General features: G+C 41.5%; 1 protein-coding gene across 3 annotated transcripts in view; it reads left to right on the top strand.

The window, feature by feature from the left end:
- LOC137438937 (plexin-A1) overlaps positions 1–22,341 on the top strand; it is a 583,415-nt gene that overhangs the window by 509,650 nt on the left and 51,424 nt on the right. For 2 of the 3 annotated variants that reach the window (XM_068134429.2, XM_068134436.2), the window contains exons 29-32: positions 4,285–4,475; positions 5,161–5,333; positions 6,079–6,291; positions 12,935–13,085. In XM_068134429.2, the coding sequence (XP_067990530.2) occupies positions 4,285–4,475; positions 5,161–5,333; positions 6,079–6,291; positions 12,935–13,085 (728 nt within the window). The remainder of the gene's footprint in view (positions 1–4,284; positions 4,476–5,160; positions 5,334–6,078; positions 6,292–12,934; positions 13,086–22,341) is intronic. The other variant, XM_068134443.2, reaches the window with a different exon arrangement.

A 22,341-nucleotide genomic window follows, 5' to 3' on the forward strand; every position in this document is an offset into this window, starting at 1 on the left:
ACACCTCTCCAATCGCGCCTCACTCGCCTCTCCAATCGCTCCTCACTCGCCTCTCCAATCGGCTTTTAGATGCCAATCTCATATTTAAGCAAATCAAAAACTTGTCACTTCCCAGCACTAAATATTTTTCTTCATCCAGGTTCAGTCTAGCCCCTAAAATAGCATGATGATGATGATGATCTAGACTATTCCATTCACACCTCATGGCTAGCCTGTCGGGCCAGTCTCATATTAGCCAAAGCCAAAGCTCATAAGCAACCTGCACACTTAACTTCACCGATTATCGAAGTTTTACTTTTATGTTTAACCCTAAGCCCACCTTCACTTTAATCCGTAGGTCTACCCATATTCATAATGAACACTAAAACATTATTATTAGAGATACAATCCTTCCAGGATGGATACCTATTAATTTCTTCTGTTTATTATTACCCTCGCCAGAGGAGAGGATATTTATTGCGTTTGAGTCCGGTTGTTTGTTTGTCTGTCTGTCTGTTTGTTTGTCCACACAGAATAAATATGATTTTCTCTGCAGCCGTTGGTCCGGTTGACAGGAAATTTTCACCATAGGTGCGCCTCCTCCTATAGAATTTTTAATGGTAATTATGACGTCATAGGTCACGTTGTACGGGCGCCATCTTGGAAAAGCGAAAAACTTTTCGCCTCTATCTCTGAAAGCGCTGCATAGACAAAATTGAGACATGGCTCATTTTAAAGAACTCTCCATGGGGAATAATATATGTTAATGATGATGTCATAGGTGCCTCCATTATGACGTCATAATTCGACAAGTACAAAACTTCATCCGATCAAGATGAAATTTGCTGAGCGTCACCTCGGGATAAATTGGTGGAGGAAAAAAAATAATGATGTCATCGGTCAGGTGGATTGGTCGCCATATTTGTGTTAACACAAAAGCCTTTAAAAAAACACTAAAAACACGTCTTGGCGAGGGTCTGCAATCCCTGATTGCTCTTTCTTGTTATACTTGTAATTCCGCTGCCCTTTCACGCGTTTATCCACTTTTATATTCATTTTCTCGGCTATCGTTGGTGGACAGGAGTGACACAAACTTTTCACCGAATTATGCGTCTAATCATGTAGAATTTTATGATGATAATTATGACGTCATGGGTCACGTGGTATGGGCGCCATCATAGAAAAACGAAAAAAAGTATTTGACATCTTCCCTGGAACAGGTGCAAGAAGAAAAATGAAACTTGGCACACGTCAGGAACACACTATGGGGAACAACATTTGAAACGATGACTTCATTGGTGCCTTCATTATGACAACATAATTGGATGCATCAAATGCTTTATCCGATCAGTATGTTTTTTTTTTGTGGGTCATCTACGAAGAAACGTAATGACAAAATCAAATTAGTTACATCATCGGTGTTACAAATTGGCAGCCATATTGGATTGAACATAAAAAAACGTTTAAAATCCTCTTCTCCAGAACAGCTGACCAGATAAATGTAAAATTTCAAGCACATGATCTACTGGACTTGGGGAATGAGTACAAATTTTAACTTCATAGGTCACATGGTCTGCCAGCCATTTTTTTTAAACCTAAAACCTGTATAAAAACCGTCTTCTCCAGAATTTCTTCTTCTCTTTTTTCTACTTATTTGAAGAAAAAATCTTACTTATTTTTTTTCATCTTCTCCAGCCATGTGACTATATATCTATTAATTACTCCCGCCAGGGAGTAATGCATTCGATCGTGTGTGTGTGTGTGTGTGTGTGTGTGTGTGTTTGCGCGTATGTGTGTTCATATGTCCGTGTGTGTGTTTGTCTGTTTGTGAACAAGATATCTGGAAAAGCTCTGAACGGATTTGGATGAAAGTTGGTGGGATGATTGCCCTTGGGATAAGGAAGAATTGATTAGTTTTTGGTGAAGCTCAGGATATTATTCCGGATCCAGGAATTTTTTAAAGGATTTTTTACCATTGGAAGACAGGGCTCAGCAGTGGCCACCCACGGCGGGAGTATGCGCTCTACTGAGTGGCGTTCTAGTTAATACTGTTTCAACTCAGTGGCATCCTGTCCATTATTTATGATTTTATATCTATTAATTACTTACTATTGGAATGCACCTTTTGACACTGTAGACTGCTGAGTCCACTTCAACCTTTGAACAGCCTTTAAGACCCTTAAGACTACAGAGACCCCAACGACCCTTTAACTCTCCATAGACCCAGAGGACCCAAAAGGCCCTGATGACCCAAAATACCCCAAGGACCCAAAAGACCGAAAAGACCACGAGGACCCAAAACACCCAAAATACACCAAAGACCCAAAAAGACCCTGAGGAACCCTCTGTTTTTTTAAATACAGCATTTAAAATACAATTCTGAATACAGTTTTATTAAAAGAACGTAATGGGTCACGTGTCCAATCAAAACGGGGTTGTTTCAAATTGGAGCAGATTGGTTCCCAGTCATAATTGCCCACAGTTATAAAGTGGCCCATCTGGTTGTTTTTTTGTGTTTTTAGGTTACGTTTTTGCCCCCTGTTTGTGTGTCTCTTTGGCTGCGTATTTGTCTGTGAGCTGGATATCTCAAAAAGTTATGGATGGATTCAGATGAATTTTGGTGGACAGGTTGGGTATGTGACAAGGACAAATAGATTATATTTAAGTGTAGATCTGGATCTGGATATGAGAATTTTTTAATTATTTAAGCGATTATTCACCATTGATGATAGGGTCAAAACAATATATAGCCAAATATTTCAAAAAGTTATGGACGGATTCAGACAAAACCTTGGTGACATGTTGGATGTGTGACAAGGACGAATTGATTTTCGATTTTGGTCAAGATACGGAACCGGATACGAGAATATTTTAATTTTTTTAAGTGATACTTCACCATTGAGTGATCGGGCCAAACACTATATGTAGCATGATATTTCAAAAAGTTGTGGATGGATTATGACAAAACCTGGTGGATGAGTTGGGGAGATGACAAGAATAAGCCGATTCAATTTTGGTTCAGGTCTGGGTGCAGATCTGGCCTATCTGTGGGATACAAACGTAAACTGTTCATCCTGGCTAAGGTATGCATTCTACTGAGTGCTGATCTTTCTTTTTTTAGCTTTATGCGCACCTCCCATCCTATCCCTCTTTTACCCTCATCTGTGGAATTGCCTTCCTGAGTTTTACCATTCCCATTCTTTCCTCCCTTCAGGCAGCAGTTGTCGCAGACCTACTGAAAGACTTTCTCTATTCTCATGAACTCTCTTCCCTCTCTTTGCCTTCAGCTTTTTCTTTTTGTCATTCTTATTTTCGTATGCAGCACATGGCTGTGGGTAGTATAATTTGCTGCCTGGTAGGGCTGTGCTGCTGATGCAATGCCCCTTGTAAGTTAGACCAGGAATTTCAGACTTAGCTAGGGTTCCGGTGATAGCTCACCTACTCTTCGCGAAGGACACAGTGGGATCTTTAATGTCCACCAACTAATGTCGGCAGATGCCACACCCGGTTTTACGTGACACGGGACACCTGTGAGGCATAAAGATTTCTCTATTAATGCCTAACTTACTTCATGTCCTCCTCTGATGCCATCGCCACTATATTTACTTTCCACCATCTGTTGTCCAGCTTTCATACACCTTAAGCTCTGAATAATAAGAAATAAAAATGCAAGTATTAGTATGCTTGGCGAAATTTTTAGAGATTGCTATCATCATTATTATATTATTTTTAAAGCTGTGCTTTTACAATAAGCTAAGGAAGTGCTTGACCTGAATTGAAAAGCACTTTATATGACACCACAATAATATATGTGAAGGAAAGCGATCCTTTTCACAAGCAACAAAGGCATTCTGCAGTTGGTCATCCATGGATATCTCACTTCGCAGTCTTTGCCCCCTCGTGCATCTTTCTCTTCCAATCAGCTTTTGGGGCTCACTCCCATCCATCTGGCTGTCACACCATTCCTGCCCTTACCTCCCCCCCGCATATCTATCTGCTCCCCTGGCCTCCCTTAAGGCATCAATGGCACATAAGGTACTTCATCTAGCTCACTGGCTTTCTCAACTCTGACCTCTCCAGCCAATCAGTATCTGCTAATGGCTCTTCACATCTTAGTCTTTCTCAACAGTGCCAATTCTGCTCGTTTGTCCCTGTTCTGAACCACCCAATGTGACATCTGCTTCCAAACACGTTTTCTGTCACTTTTTTTTTTCGTTTTTCTTCCAGCCTGTCAAGGCATCTTTGGTCTTGCCTGTCACCACCTCCTTTCAAGCACTACAATCTGTTTCTTTTCCTGCCTAGCAGATGGCTTGGCTCGATGCCCAGGAAGCCATGAGAGCTTGCGTTCTCGCACCCCGATGCTCACGCCCGAGTTGGAGAGCGGTGCACGTCTCTGGCACCTGGTTAAGAACCCTGAACACGGAGACCACAAGGAGGGAGACCGTGGACGCAAAATGGTCTCAGAAATCTACCTTACTCGTCTGCTTACAACCAAGGTTGGGAAGAGGGATTGATGAAGTTTGGAAAACCTGGATCACTGGGGGCATTCTCAAAACTAAGTCAGCTGATTGATTGCATGTCCTATGACTTCCATCAGTGTCTGTTGGGCATCTGGGTAGTTAATGGTGGTTATGATGCTGAAAGTGCTGAAAGATATTTAATACGTAAGATAGGCAGTGATTTAAAGTGTAAATTTTATTGCAAGAAGCACACTTTACGATTATGCTGTTTTCCGTGCTGGCAGTAACTCCTGTTAATTGCCCTGCTTTGTCATGTTGACTGATGATCTAAAAGAGCAGGTGTAAACACTGTAACCTTGCCATTGTGACCCTGATAATGACAACAGAGCTTGTATAATATATTTCTTGCTACTTTTATCGTTGAAAAGCAGGCAAATTCCATATTTGATGTATTTACACATGGCGTACGAAGTCACACTGACTTTTGCCTCATCATGAGGATAAGTAAGAAGTTTTTGGGGACATCTACATCCGTAAGCACATGCATGAGAGTTGCTCGTGGAAGGGAATTTGAGATAAAGAAGAATGGGAACGGAGTGGAAAGGAAACGGAAGAGGAGGAGAAAGAAAGGGGGTGTGGCATAAACATGGGAGGCGGTGAGTTGCCATGTTATGTGGATGGTTGAACCTGTGCATAAGATGCCCATGAAAAAAGAAAGAAGATGTTTCAACAGGTGACTCTGCAGAAATTTGTGGACGACCTCTTTGTGACAATATTTGGTGCAACCTCGACACTTCCACTTGCCATCAAGTACATGTTTGACTTCTTGGATGCTCAAGCTGACCGGCACAACATCCATGACCCCGGTGTACGGCACACATGGAAGAGTAACTGGTAAGTGTGTGTTGTTGATTAGCCAAAGTAGAGTAGTTGGACTTATTGCACCCAACTGTTTCTCTTGAAACCACCTCCTCTCTCTTGGAACACCGAGCCATTCCGCAATGAACTTCAACGCAGGAGTCTGGGAGGTCGGTGGTTTGAACCCCGGCCGAGTTTTGAAAACTTCTTTATTTGAATGGTACATCCTGCTTCCTTGCCTGATGTTCAGCATTTAAAAGGGAGAGAGCATGGACAAACAACCATTTGTTGGTAACCATAGTGCAGGCTTTTATTGGAGTATTTGTCTCATCCTGCATTGAACTCCCTTGCAAGTGAAATCATCAATGAAATAAATAAATAAATAAACGACCTCAGATGTGGAGCAATGGTTCACAGAAATTACCTCCAGAAGAGGATTGCATTCTGAGCATTATTTTGCAACGCTAGGGACAGGAATGTGTGGAATGTGTGCCATGATTGCGCAAAGGTCCCAATAATTTGAACCCACATGCAGGAATGTGATTTGCGTTATGGAGCTGTAATGGGGTTTTATTGTTGTGCAAGCTATCTCCAAGTTCCTCCGTGAGCCGAAAACCTGCGGAGAAAAATGTTTCCTGTAAAGTGCTCGTCACAATATTGTCCTTTGTTTACCTTGGGATTGTTTTTCTCACGCTCATGCAAACTCAAATACCATGATCAGCGTTATGGTAATTTCCAGCTTATATTTGAAAGCCACAGTTTTAACCCTCTTTTCCTCCAGCTTGCCACTGAGGTTCTGGGTGAATGTGATAAAGAACCCACAGTTTGTGTTTGACATCCACAAGAACAGCATCACGGATGCGTGCCTTTCTGTGGTGGCTCAAACATTCATGGATGCCTGCTCGACGTCCGAGCATCGGTTGGGAAAGGACTCGCCCTCAAACAAGCTCCTTTATGCCAAGGACATCCCAGGATACCGGCGCTGGGTTGAAAGGTCAGGAGAACACATTTGGATTAATTAGAAGAAGAGCGGAGAATAACAAAAAAAAAAGGAATGCTGCCCACCCCTCCCCACCCCCCCCCCCCAATCGCCCAACTCCCCCCCCCCCCTCCCCTCGCCAACCTCCAAAAAAAAAAAAGAGAGAGTGTTTTGTGCAGGGCACTGCAACATTGTCACAACCAACCCTCAGTAGTGATGCAACCAGCAGGACTGATTTGTGATTGAATCCCAGTGCAATATGCATTCGCTAACAATGACGGATTGTAAACTCAGTTAGAGATCTTGTATTGTAGTTCAAAGACACCTTGTCTTTGGTTGAGAGTGCCAGTTCTTTATCTCTCGTTGTGAGAGGAAGGAGGGAGGATCCATCGGTGCATAATGCAAGACTGGGAGCATGTGGGGTAGGGTCCAAAAAAAAAATCACATGTAATAAATAATTGAAACCTTACGGAATTGGAAACATTCTAAGAGTCATCTGTGAGATGATAAATTTAAGTAAATGGCATTTGCACTCTTTCTTCTGTAACTTCAAAATGTTAAACCATGATAACACAAATATAAGACTGGAATGCACAAGGACCAATTTAACACCAAGTGTGAGGCAACACCAAATGTTGAAACACAAAAGAAAAATGTTGAAAACAATGTCACCAACATTTTTGGAATAGTAAGGAAATATGTAGGATTATCAACTCACAAACATTTATCCAATTTCTAATTGGCCTTTTGTCCACCTTTGGTACCAAACAAATTTTGTTAGATATCAGTCTTTACCTCTGCCACTGAAGGTGGACGGACAGAGGTTTTGTTTTCCTCCTTGTTTATCTGTCTGCTTTTCTGTTTGTTACCTCGGTGAACGGAGGTTATGTTTTCACCCCCCCTGTCTGTTTCATTGTCTGTCTTGTTTGTGTGCACGATATCTCATTAAGTTGTGGACGGATTCGAATGAAATCTGGTGGATAGGTTGAGTGTGTGACAAGGATGAATTGATTCGATTTTGGTGAACATCTCGATCTGGATCCTGATACTAGAAATTTTTTTTAGTGATTATTCACTATAGAGAGATAAGGCCAAAAACGATATATAGCACAATATTTCAAAAAGTTATTGAACGATTCGGATGAAACTTGGTGACATTGGTGTGTGACACGGATGAGTTCATTCCATTTTGGTGAAGATCCGAATTCACATTCGGATCAGAGAATTGAAGAAGATCAGAGAAGGTGATTCTTCACCATTGAGTCATTTGGCTAAAACGATATACAGCACAGTATCTCAAAAGGTTGTGGACAGATTTGGATGAAACGTGGTGGACAAGTCGGGTGCATGACAAGTAAGGTAAAAATCCAAATCCAGATCTGGCCGATCAGTGGGATACAAAAAGTAAAGTAATCAGCCTGGTGGAGGCATGTGCTCTACCGAGTGCCCTTATAGTTTGTCTAGTTGTTACTTGCAAAATCGAAGATTTTAAAAGTATATTGGTTGGTGATGTGCGTTATTCTGTCTGTCTGTCTGTCTGTTTGTCTGTCTGTTTGTCTGTCTGTTTGTCTGTCTGTCAATCGCCTACAGGTCACAATTTTAAACCAATCTTCACGAAACTTCCCCAGGTGATAGAGTTGGTCATAAGGAAGAAGCCTATTAATTTTCAGTTCAACGGTTTTTCAGGTGGTGGACATTTTTCTCCGCAGTTCATCTTGAGGTCAGATTTCTAAAATTATCATTTTTCATCCGATTGACTTGAAAATTAAACAGCAATTACATAGTACCTCACTGAATTGGGAAACCAACTATGTTGAAATCAAAAGGTCAAAGGTCAACCCAAGGTCAAACTTTTAAAAGCATCATTTTTCATCCGATGAAGTTGAAAATTAAACAGCAATTACATTGTGCATCACTGAATTGGGAAACCAACTATGTTGAAATCAAAAGGTCAAAGGTCAACCCAAGGTCAAACTTTTAAAAGCATCATTTTTCATCCGATGAAGTTGAAAATTAAACAGCAATTACATTGTGCATCACTGAATTGGGAAAGCAATTTTTTTTAGGTAAAAAGGTCAAATGTCAACTCAAGGTCAAACTTTTAATATCATCAATTTTCATCTGTAAAATCATGAATTTTAATATGATTGACCTGAGCTTTGAATAAGATCGTCAATTTTAATGTTAATGAAATGGACAATTTGATGTATCCATGGCAACTTTTTATTTTGGGGAGGGGTGGATTTTGCAAGTATTGTGCTCTGCATGACATCTTCTTGTTACTTATGAAAATTGAAGATTTTTCCAGTATATTGGTTGGTCTTGTGGGTTATTCTGTCTGTCTGTTTCTCTGTATGTCAGTCACCTACAGGTCACACTTTTATACTGATCTTCACAAAACTTCACCAAATGGTGGATGTGTCATAAGCAAGAAGCCTATTGTTTTGGGGTCAAAAGGTCAATAGGTCAACATAGGCCAAAAGTCACCAACTTTGTCGAATTTCTAAAATCCTCAATTTTCATCCGATTGACTTGAAATTTGAAGAGGACTTGCGTATATGGTCAATGAATTCAACCACCAATTATATTTTAGGTCAACATAAGCCAAAAAGTCAACATAGGCCAAATTTCTAAAATCCTCAATTTTTATCCGATTAACTTGAAATCGGATTAATTGTCCATCAAAACCAGTAGTTCAAAGTCTCACAAGGCATTCATCATTTCCTTCACCACAACCTAATATCGAATTCATATCATGAAAGAGAACTGCGGTTACCAATGGCTTCACTTCCTTTAACCATTAGAGCAAGATAGCTTTATCCAGTGTTTACCATATTGATGCCAAATCCAGACTCGCCTACTGGGTGCACACAATGTGTACAATTATTGATCACTCCACATGACGTGTTTCCACTGTTAAAGAGTGTATAGTTCTGTACTTTCGGGTGCATTAATCATTGGGGTTGCACCTTCCAAACAATTGTTTTAGGCCTCATTGCTCGCTCCCCCTTTATTTAGCCTCTTTCTTGCTTGTGCCCAATGACTGCTCAGCGTCGTGTGGGCACAGATGGAAATACATTGTGTAGGGAATGACCAGATTGGAACAGTAAGACACTGGGCCAGCGCATTTACTGTTGGCAACAACAGTGTGTTTGGCATAAGCGATCAACTTCATTGAACAAGTTTGTTTGTGCCACAATTATCCAAAACATTGAAGTTCATTTTCTTAACAGCATCCAAAATTATTTTCACTAATTTTTCTAACAGAATTCGAAATTATTTTGAAAGATTGATTACAAAGCCAACATTAAAAGTGGAAGAAATGGTTTTTTTGAACATATGTCACTAAAAGGCCATCTACTTACCATGTATACAAAAATGGTAGAATTTTGGACCCCTTACCCCACCTCTCTTTCACTATATGCCCCTTTATATTAATATAGAGTCAAGGCCTGTGGAAGAGCTAGAACACAGAGCAAATCAGGATGCAACATAACAAAAGGAACAGCAGAAAGAGAAGGGGGAAATGACAAAATTAGGGCCGAGGGAAAAAAATATATGGAGACGGATAACAAGAGATACCGGTAATGATGATCCAGGTAGGGGAGAATGCAAAGGGTGGGCAAGATAGATACAGAAGCAATTTTTTTTTTTTACAGAAGGGGAATAGGTAGGGGTGGCTTATCGGTTTCCAGGGAATGGGGTTGGGGGGGGGGGGCATTGTTTAACGGAAGTAGAAAAAAATCATGGTTTTGGATGGGGGATGATTTTTGGTGGTGGTGAACAGCTGTCTTGAAGACCTTAAGGGAATAATGAGATTGAAGAGCAGTGACTGGATTTATGGAGTTTCACTAGAAGGGGGTTACTGGTGGACAGTGTGTGCCCTGCAGAAACCTGGGGGGGGGGGTGGAGGGGGGAGCAATATACAGAGAGGGCAGAGCGTGCAAGACCAGAAATGACGTGGAAGAAGACAGAGTGACCAGCGACCTGGTGGCAATGGGAATGTGAGAGGCCCAGAAATTCAGCTTCATTGCGAGCGTTTCCAATGATCTTGAAGGCCATGGTTTCCATGGCGTCAAGCTGAGCAAGATGTGAGGTATGGGCACCAGCCCAGAGAGGAGAGCAGTATTCTATGAAACTGCAGATGAAAGTCTTGCAGGTGGATAGGAGTTCAGGTGTGCCTTTAAATGATGGAGGACTCTCAGTCAGTGACTGGCTTTGCAGGCCAACGTTGAAATGTGGTTTGCCCAAAAAGGATCATGGTTGAGAGTCAGATCCAAGAGTATGAGTGACTGAACTTATTTGAGGGGGTTGTTGAAAGAAGTAGATAGGATTGTTTGCCATATGGTCCTTTCGGAGAGAGAGTGAGAGAGTGTGGGATTTCGCAGGATTAAAAGACATATTCCAAGTGTTTGACTAGTTTGTGATTTTGGCAAGGTCTGAAGAGATGGAAGAGGCTGCAGCCAGAAGGATGAGGAATATCACCGCATAGAGTGGAGTCATCAGCCAAGAGATAAAGAGGATTTTCCAGAGAGTCAGAGAGATCGTTAATGAATATTAGGAATATGACTGGGCCCAGAACACTACCTCGGGGCACTCCAGCCTTGACAGGGAGATGATATGAAAGGATTCTGTTGAGAGCCACACGTTGGCTGCAACATTAGAGGAAGTCAGGAAGCCAAGAGAGAAGTTGGCCTTGGATGCTGTAGACAGAGAGTTTGGAGAGCAAGGCAGGATGCCAGACTTTATCAAAAGCTCGAGATATGTCTAGAGAGACGGCCCAGATCTCACGTCTGTCATTAAGAGCCTTCATCCATGTTATTTTGCTGTCTCCATTCTGAGTGTATTCAGCACATTGTCACTCGTTGCATCATTTCTGATTGCACTTCACCGCTGATGCAATGGCCTCATAGGCTCTGCCCATAATTTGGATTTTGGCTAGGGTGCCAGCTTTAAACTCTCCTAATATTCATCTCAAAATGAACCGTGTTTTTTTTTTAACAGTCACCAGCAGATGTAAGCAGATGTATCCTCAGCTTTAACATCCATCCAAGGGATGCTGTGCTCATCGATTCAACGTCATGCCTGCAAAGGGCCAGGAAAGCAAGCGGGTCCCCAGATTAACGTCCTTCCAAGGAATGTTGCATCCAGTGATGGCAGTTTGTGGTCGGTTGTCAAATCAAACTCAGATGAGACCACTCCAAACTGGGTGACGTGCCTATGAGCACTCAAAACTGGGTGACGTGCCTATGAGCACTCAAAACTGGGTGACGTGCCTATGAGCACTCAAAACTGGATGATGTGCCTTTGAGCACTCAAAACTGGGTGACGTGCCTATGAGCACTCAAAACTGGGTGATGTGCCGATGAGCACTCAAAACTGGGTGACGTGCCTATGAGCACTCAAAACTGGGTGACGTGCCTATGAGCACTCAAAACTGGGTGACGTGCCTATGAGAACTCAAAACTGGGTGATGTGCCTATGAGCACTCAAAACTGGGTGATGTGCCTATGAGTACTCAAAACTGGGTGATGTGCCTATGAGTACTCAAAACTGGGTGATGTGCCTATGAGCACTCAAAACTGGGTGATGTGCCTATGAGCACTCAAAACTGGGTGATGTGCCTTTGAGCACTCAAAACTGGGTGCTGTGCCTATGAGCACTCAAAACTGGGTGACGTGCCTATGAGCACTCAAAACTGGGTGATGTGCCTATGAGCACTCAAAACTGGGTGATGTGCCTATGAGCACTCAAAATTGGGTGATGTGCCTATGAGCACTCAAAACTGGGTGATGTGCCTATGAGCACTCAAAACTGGGTGATGTGCCTATGAGCACTCAAAACTGGGTGATGTGCCTATGAGCACTCAAAACTGGGTGATGTGCCTATGAGCACTCAAAACTGGGTGATGTGCCTATGAGCACTCAAAACTGGGTGATGTGCCTATGAGTGATCCTGCCGGCCCTATTTTGCCTGTGAGACAAATGACAACGAAGGTTTCAACGTGATTATAAAGTTGCTAAAGTTAAACAATAATTTCAACACCTTTGCGCAACATCTTTTTGAGCATATTAAGAGGTACATTTTGCAGCAGTAACAAAGTTTCAGCAATCAGCTGGGTCACCAGCAACATTTTGGGGCCAACATAAGAGAAGCAAAGCTTGAAATATGAACATTAAATCATATGAAGCTTGTTGCTTTGTGAATTGTAATGAGATGTGGTCTTTGTCTGTGAAAGTACAGTCTGAGACATTATGAACAAAGGCACTGATATCCTCATAGGAATCTCATTCTTTTAGCGCCATTTTCACGAGACAAGCCTTTTAGGCTGACCAGATGGTCTGACAATTGTTTGGCAATAAAAACCCATGGTGGCTTCGATGTCGTGATTATAAATATGATTAAAGGAAAAACTTCAACTTGTACAGTCAATCTGGTCCACCAGTATTCGGTGGAAATAACCTGCTTGGTACATGTCCATAATCACCAGTGTCTGACCCAGGGAGGTTACTTATGACTCCTAAACCTCCAAGTACAAAGAGGTATGGAGTGTTAGTACTGCTACTAATTCAGGAGCTGTAGAGATGCTGTGGGTCAGGGAGAATTCCCCTCCAGGAAAATGAAAAGTAATTTGGTTCAAAATCCTCTCTTTGTGCAGGTATTATGCCGACGTGGCCAAGCTACCCGCAGTAAGCGATCAAGACATGAGTGCTTACCTCGCTGAGCAGTCACACCTGCATGCTGGGGCGTTCAACACACCCAGTGCACTTCATGAAATCTACAACTATGCGAGCAAGTACCGAAGCGAGGTGAGCACAGAGGGTCGATGATTGCCAAAATAAATAAATAAACAATCTAATGAATGAATATCGGGATAAAAGTTTTAAAACAGAGAGGCAAACATTCACAAGTTAATGTAATGTGCTCCCCTCCCTATCCCCATCCACTTTGATTCCAACTGCATAACGAAAGTAACGACACCGGACCAAAGTTTACCGAATTACCTCCGCCACCGAATGTGGATGAAGGTTATGTTTTCACTCCTGTCTGTTTCTTTCTTTGTGAACAATATATCTCAAAAAGTTGTGGACGAGATTTTGCAGAGAGGTTGTGTATGTGACAAGGACGAAATGATTCGATTTTGGTGAAGGTCTGGATTCGGATCCGACTACTAGAATTTTTAAAGTGATTCTTCACCATTGAGAGAAAGGGCCAAAAACGATACATAGCAGGATATCTTGAAAAGTTATGGACGAGTTTTGAGAAAACTTGGTGGACGACCTGGTTAGGTGACAATAACAAGCCGATTCGATTTTGGTTCAGGTCCGAATCCAGATCCGACCCATCAGTGGATACAAAACGTAAACTGTTCAGCCTGGCGGAGGTTTGCGCTCTACCGGGTGCCCTTCTATTTTAGTGTATAGGGACCGTGTCAAGGTACGTTTGTCTTGAGTATTGTCTAGATTTGTTTAAATATAAAGGCTCGGCAGGCCCAACCCCTTAATTTTGTGTCCAATTTTGAACTTTGACTTTTGATAAATTGAAAGGAAGACACTGTGCCAAAATCTGTCCACTTTGGTTTTGTGGGGGCTGTGGCAAGCTATGTTTGTGCAGGTTTTGTCCACAATGGTTAAAAAAAGAAAGGCTTGGCAAACTAAAATCTTTAATTTGGCCACCAATTTTCAATTTTGACACCTGTATAATCCCGAAAACGACTAATCCGAAATGGTTTTACGCACCCCTACAGTGGTTCTTTGAAAGCACATTCGCACCAAATTCAATGTCAATCGACTCAAGTTTAAGGGAATGTCAAATGAAAAATGTGTTTTTTTTCATCTTTTTAGTATTTTTTTAGTATTTCATCTTTGACCCCTTAAATTTGGGGGTCGAAACATAAAATATAACTAAAAAGTATCTCAAAATGCAAAGCCCATCCGCATCCACTTTGTTTTCGAACCCAAACTTGAACAAAACGTCAGTTTCAAAAAAATTATGCATTTTATTAATTTGTGTTCTCTATATTCTCATAAAAAACGTTTGTTGAAGATTTGATTACAAAAGGATAAATGGTAAAATTGTTATGGCCTGGTAGATGCACTGAAGCTCAATGTTAAATAAGTAAAGAAACATGCAAGCGATTAAAGGAACAGGTGTCTTGTGCTTGACGTGCTGTGGCTGGGCTAATAAGGGTTATTTGTAGTCACTATGACTTTACACTTTGACATTTTGACCCTTATTAATTATTTAATTTTACTGTTCATTTATACAATTTTAAAATTCTTTTTCTCCATATTCTTTTTTAAAAAGGCTCGCTTAAAATTTGATGGAAAAAGCTGAAATCGTAAAAAAAAAAGTTATGCCGTGGACACACACACACGCACATACATAAACACACACACACACACGCACACACACACACACACACACACACACACACATAAACACATACACACACACATGCACACGCGTGCGCGCGCACGTGATTGCAAAATCCCTGTCACTGCACGGGGAATAGGCTGATGAAATGGTACACCGCTCCTTTCCTATGCCATCCCCAAGTGCTGCATAACGTCATTGCTGGGCACCGAAGGGGGCTCGGCAGTGACGTACGCTGAAAGGGAGTACTCAGTTTTCACTCTGGATGTTTGTTTGTTTTCTTGGTTGTTTGTTTGTTTGTTTGTCCGGGCGATATCTCAGCCATCCTTTGAGCTAGGAAGCTGAAATTTCGGCACAGTGGTGAGCAAGTCCTTTGTCAAAAACGATATTTTTTGTTTTTTGATTAATCAATTAATTGAGGAGTTATATAATTATTAGCGATTAATGAAGTACTTATTTAATCCCTGGTGTTGGGCTAGCGGCTAGGGTGCCGGCTTAGGGTTCGAATCCCGGTCGATCGCTGAATTAACGCCAGGGGGGGTTGACTCAGCCTGTCATCCTTCCGAGGTCGGCAAATTGAGTACCAGTTCACTGGTAATTCCCTGTTTGTCGCTAAAGGTGGCAAAAAGGGTTGGCGTCAGGAAGGGCATCCGGCCGTAAAACATTGCTTCAAAAAGGGGACCAAAAAACAACAACAACCACGGTTCCCGAAAAAGGCCAACCCCCGCTTGCGGGGAAAAATGGCCTCTAAAGGTGTGTTTTTTTTTTAATGAAGTACTTATTTAATTAATCAAATTTCCTTTCTCTTCTGACCATTACCTCAGGCACCTTTTGAGTTAGGAAGCTGATATTTGGACATGCCAATGACCAGGTGATTTGGCTGCAAAGGCTATTTTTGATTTATTAATTAATCAATTAATCAATTAATTATTTATTTATTCGATTAATGACTAAAAATTTTATTTTTTAAGTTACAGATTCTGATGAAATGGTGGTGGTTTATGTGTTTTCTGACCGAATTGAATAATAATTTAATTTTTTAATGATTATTATTTATTTATTTTCATTATTAATCATTTATTTATTTTCTTTCTCATTTGGCCAATATCGCAGGCACCTTTTGAGCTGGGAAGCTAATATTTGGACATGACAGTGACCAAGTGATGTGGCTATCAAAGATATTTTAGATTTATTGATTAATCATTTAATCGATTCATTATTTATTGATTTAATCAATTAATTATTTAATTTTTTATTAATGAGCTATTTAATTAAATTTCTAAAAGATACCTCTTTGGATGAAGCACTAGTGGTTTAGTTATGCTATTAGCCAATTGATTTAGAAAATATTTTGTGATAATCTTTTATTGATTTTAATTATACAATTAATCAATCAATTAGTGTACACCTCTCCCTCCCAATGCAGCCTCTGTGAGGTGCACTGCGGTATTGCCGGGCGCCAGAGGCGCCCCGGAAATGCCGCGTTGTAGGATATTTAATTATTTGGCATGGGGGCGGTGTACTTTGAATGTATCTGTACTTGTTATAAAATTGGGTCTGTGTGTATTGGACCAAGGTAGCTCCCACGCCAAATTTGAGGAGGATAGACCCATAAACAAAGAAATGGTGTGCGATTGTAATTTATTGGAAAGAAACAGGAAAAATAAAATATTTCGCCCCCACCTGTTGGAGGAGAGAAGAAATTTAATTTTGTGGATAATAATCAAAGTAATTGTTTATTTGGCATTATACAAACTAATTCTTTGGTAGGTGGTCTTTCTGTCTTCTCCCGACTCCTATCCGGCCTTGCTCCCCCGGCTCTCTCTGTGCTCTGTCTCCCAAATATTACTACAGGTCGCACAAGATCTGCCAGCAACCCTCTTATGGTTAAACTGCCGAAATCAAGACTCTCTGCTCACCTTCACTCCTTCATTCCTCTTTACGCACGCCTCTGGAACAAACTCCCTCACTCTCTTCAATCCCACTCCTCCCTCCAGGTCTTTAGAACAGCTGTTCGCCACAATCTCTTATCTTCCCCCATCCAAAACCTTGATCTTTTCTACCCCCGTTAATTCACCCCAGATCCACTTTTCTGAAATACTGACTTATTTCCTGGAAGTTCCAGCAATGTCCATGTGTTTTGTACTTCCCCCTCCCCCACCTTCCGCATTTATACTTCCCCCTCCCCCACCTATGTCTGACTTTGTAGGTATAATGTGCAAATGGAAGTGCTAAGATTGGGTTGCAGCAAGAACATGAAGCGCCAAAAGGCATTTTGCCACGTCTGGATATATTCAACATAACATGAATGAGGAAAACAAGTCAAAAGAATGTCATACAATAGATAACAATGATGTAGACGTCTGAATAATTTACGATCATTGCAAAGTGTTTAACTTTTTGTTGAACAATGTAATGCTTCACAAGAAAAGCCACACCAATTGCAATAAATGGGAAGTGAGGTGTGTCAGTTCGGCCATCATGCCTGTAACCAATCAAATTAAAGCTCAATTAATACATCTGCCAATAATTGATTCCCCCTTCTTGGTGCACAACCCGTTAGGAGTTGTAATGCGCAGTTGGATCGCAAAACGCTAATCAAGTACACAGTTAATTAATCGGAGACATGCTCAATATATCGGCCCTTTTCCGCGTGTCTGCCCTCATTTTTCAGACCTTCCTGCTTTTAGCTCCACTATTCGAGTAATAGGCCATCCTGTTGTAATTAACAGACTCCAATTGCAAAAGCACGTCACACTGTTTCCTATTCCGAAGCGCTTCCCAACATTCGTCACCCAACCGCACATGAGTATGGCGGTGCACGGAATGTGATAACAGTAAGAACTGTAGGAATGTGATAACAGTGGGAACTGTAGGAATGTGATAACAGTGGGAACTGTAGGAATGTGATAACAGTTGGAACTGTAGGAATGTGATAACAGTGGGAACTGTAGGAATGTGATAACAGTAGGAACTGTAGGAATGTGATAACAGTAGAAACTGTAGGAATGTGATAACAGTAGGAACTGTAGGAATGTGATAACAGTAGAAACTGTAGGAATGTGATAACAGTAGGAATAACAGTAGAAACTGTAGGAATGTGATAACAGTGGGAACTGTAGGAATGTGATAACAGTAGGAATAACAGTAGAAACTGTAGGAATGTGATAACAGTAGAAACTGTAGGAATGTGATAACAGTAGGAACTGTAGGAATGTGATAACAGTAGAAACTGTAGGAATGTGATAACAGTAGAAACTGTAGGAATGTGATAACAGTAGGAACTGTAGGAATGTGATAACAGTAGGAACTGTAGGAATGTGATAACAGTAGGAACTGTAGGAATGTGATAACAGTAGGAACTGTAGGAATGTGGGAACAGTGGGAACTGTAGGAATGTGATAACACTAGGAACTGTGGGAATGTGATAACAGTAGGAATGTGATAACAGTGGGAACTGTAGGAATGTGATAACAGTGGGAACTGTGGGAATGTGACAACAGTAGGAATGTGATAACAGTGGGAACTGTAGGAATGTGATAACAGTGGGAACTGTAGGAATGTGATAACAGTGGGAACTGTGGGAATGTGATAACAGTAGGAACTGCAGGAATGTGATAACAGTAGGAACTGTAGGAATGTGATAACAGTAGGAACTGTGGGAATGTGATAACAGTGGGAACTGCAGGAATGTGATAACAGTGGGAACTGTAGGAATGTGATAACAGTGGGAACTGTAGGAATGTGATAACAGTGGGAACTGTGGGAATGTGATAACAGTGGGAACTGTAGGAATGTGATAACAGTAGGAACTGTAGGAATGTGGTAACAGTGGGAACAGTAGGAATGTGATAACAGTAGGAATAACAGTATGAACTGTAGGTATGTGATAACAGTAGGAACTGTGGGAATGTGATAACAGTAGGAATGTGATAACAGTGGGAACTGTAGGAATGTGATAACAGTGGGAACTGTGGGAATGTGACAACAGTAGGAATGTGATAACAGTGGGAACTGTAGGAATGTGATAACAGTGGGAACTGTAGGAATGTGATAACAGTAGGAACTGTAGGAATGTGATAACAGTAGGAACTGTAGGAATGTGATAACAGTAGGAACTGTGGGAATGTGACAACAGTAGGAATAACTGTAGGAATGTGATAACAGTGGGAACTGTGGGAATGTGATAACAGTAGGAACTGTAGGAATGTGATAACAGTAGGAACTGTGGGAATGTGATAACAGTAGGAACTGTAGGAATGTGATAACAGCAGGAATAACTGTAGGAATGTGTTAACAGTGGGAACTGTGGGAATGTGATAACAGTAGGAATGTGATAACAGTGGGAACTGTAGGAATGTGATAACAGTGGGAATGTGATAACAGTGGGAACTGTAGGAATGTGATAACAGTAGGAATGTGATAACAGTGGGAACTGTCGGAATGTGATAATAGTATGAATGTGATAACAGTGGGAACTGTCGGAATATGACAACAGTAGGAACTGTGGGAATGTGATAACAGTGGGAACTGTGGGAATGTGATAACAATGGGAACTGTGGGAATGTGACAACAGTAGGAATGTGATAACAGTGGGAACTGTAGGAATGTGATAACAGTAGGAATGTGATAACAGTGGGAACTGTAGGAATGTGATAACAGTAGGAATGTGATAACAGTGGGAACTGTAGGAATGTGATAACAGTAGGAATGTGATAACAGTGGGAACTGTAGGAATGTGATAACAGTGGGAACTGTGGGAATGTGATAACAGTAGGAACTGTGGGAATGTGACAACAGTAGGAATGTGATAACAGTGGGAACTGTAGGAATGTGATAACAGTGGGAACTGTGGGAATGTGATAACAGTAGGAACTGTAGGAATGTGATAACAGTGGGAACTGTAGGAATGTGATAACAGTGGGAACTGTGGGAATGTGATAACAGTAGGAACTGTAGGAATGTGATAACAGTGGGAACTGTGGGAATGTGATAACAGTAGGAACTGTAGGAATGTGATAACAGTAGGAACTGTAGGAATGTGATAACAGTGGGAACTGTGGGAATGTGATAACAGTAGGAACTGTAGGAATGTGATAACAGTGGGAACTGTGGGAATGTGATAACAGTGGGAACTGTGGGAATGTGATTACAGTGGGAACTGTGGGAATGTGATAACAGTAGGAACTGTAGGAATGTGATAACAGTAGGAACTGTAGGAATGTGATAACAGTGGGAACTGTGGGAATGTGATAACAGTGGGAACTGTGGGAATGTGATAACAGTAGGAACTGTAGGAATGTGATAACAGTGGGAACTGTGGGAATGTGATAACAGTAGGAACTGTAGGAATGTGATAACAGTAGGAACTGTAGGAATGTGATAACAGTGGGAACTGTGGGAATGTGATAACAGTAGGAACTGTAGGAATGTGATAACAGTAGGAACTGTAGGAATGTGATAACAGTGGGAACTGTGGGAATGTGATTACAGTGGGAACTGTGGGAATGTGATAACAGTAGGAACTGTAGGAATGTGATAACAGTAGGAACTGTAGGAATGTGATAACAGTGGGAACTGTGGGAATGTGATAACAGTAGGAACTGTAGGAATGTGGTAACAGTGGGAACTGTGGGAATGTGATAACAGTGGGAACTGTGGGAATGTGATAACAGTAGGAACTGTAGGAATGTGATAACAGTAGGAACTGTAGGAATGTGATAACAGTGGGAACTGTGGGAATGTGATTACAGTGGGAACTGTGGGAATGTGATAACAGTAGGAACTGTAGGAATGTGATAACAGTAGGAACTGTAGGAATGTGATAACAGTGGGAACTGTGGGAATGTGATAAGATAACAGTAGGAACAGAAACAACAACAAAAAACTGGAAGTCGTGTGTTTGACTTTGGTCCAATTTTCCTGCTATCTTTGAAAAGCTGTCCCTGGCAGCACAGGTAATCGAAGATGATGTGCACCTCAGGTGTTTGTGAACCATCGGGGGACATATGCTATCTCCCTGCCAGATACTCGACGGGTTTTTTTTTAACCTTTAAATGAGCTCCTCGTGCAAGCAATACGTGTGGGCAAGGCCTTCCACATGTACCCGAGTTGGCCCTTTATTTAACCACCTCATTCAGAATGTAGAGGGGTCTTCTTGTGCCTAATGGTCCATTATAATGAGCGCCACCCAGACGATGGGGGCAATGTTTCTTATCTTCACTCCACGAACTTTGCCAACCTGGTCATACCCCAGTCACAGCAGGACATTTGAGCATTCCGAAAGATTAAAGATTAAGAATTGTAATTAAAACGATGATTAATGAAGCATTATAATTAGTTTTGCCCACTCACACCAAAAACGATCTTGTAATGTGGAATTAACGCGTCACATAAATGATATCGTTTTGGAAATGGATGCACAAGCGGCGTAATGTTTTGCAATATTTCCTGCTTGGAACCTCCGAGGCGTTTGTGAAGTATTTACGATGTTGAAATCTTAGGCCTTTCGAAAATGTTTTCACTGTGCATAGATTTTCCGCACAAATTAGCAGGAGCGCCGTCATGGAGAACGAAAGCGTTTACGTTGACAATTATACTTCGATCTGCACGTCAAATCTCAAGGCAAGATGATTGATTTGATATGTCCCGTGTAGTTATCGCAACCATTTTGAATTAGGATTTGGCTTTTACGAGAGTTTTATTGCCGTTATCAATTTGTCACGGCTTGAGATCACAGCTATTAACACCAAACACCAAGGCCAGAAGTCAAAATGTATAAAAGCAACAAGACAAATCATTATACGTCTCAATGAATCGAAGGAGCATGTACATGCGTTCCATGAAGGGTGATTATTTTAATACGCAATGCCTCATCGATAAATTGCTTTTTACTGCAACTTCTTCTTCTTCTTCTCCATTTTAACGGCCACTATTATAGCTCGCAACTTCTTCTTCTTCTTCTTTTTTTACGGCCACTATTATATCTCGCAACTTCTTCTTCTTCTTTTTTAACGGCCGCTATTATATCTCGCAACTTCTTCTTCTTCTTCCTCCTCCTCATCCTCCTCTTCTTCTTCTTTTTAACGGCCACTATTATATCTCACCTTGTGGGGTCGGCCAGAGGAAGCTTGGCCCAAGTCATTCACGAACCGGCTGGCCAGGCCTGACATTCGCCTAGTTAGGGCAGGAATTTGGAATTTGGCCGTGTTTCCGCCATACTCGCCTACTCTTTGTGAAGGACACCATGGGATATTTAATGTCCACCAACCCATGATGGCAGACGGGACTCCCAATTTTACATCCATCCCAGGGACGGCACACATACACATTGATGAACCGCCCTGCCTGTGAAACACCGAACTGACGGTTTATAGCTGGGTCGGGATTCAAACCCAGGCCAGACAACTTATAGGTGTTTACTGCAACTAAGCTCAGGAAAATCGTAAGACAAAAGGAAAGTCAACTTGTATAAGAGCCTGTTAATAAAACCTGTCAGGGCTGGAAGGACAGCCACATGTTACACACACTTGCCTCTGAATTGTCCAGCATGGGTTAGAATGTGTACCCAGCTATAACCTGTTACCTGGTGTTTTGTATGCAGGGTGTGGGAGCTGTGCTCGCACGATAAAATCGGACAAAATGGACGACGCCAGGAATTAGGTTTCTCTGAGCTATTTATTCCCAGCT

This window comes from Myxine glutinosa, chromosome 1, assembly GCF_964187855.1.
Source record: "Myxine glutinosa chromosome 1, kmMyxGlut1.1, whole genome shotgun sequence".
NCBI lineage: Eukaryota > Metazoa > Chordata > Myxini > Myxiniformes > Myxinidae > Myxine > Myxine glutinosa.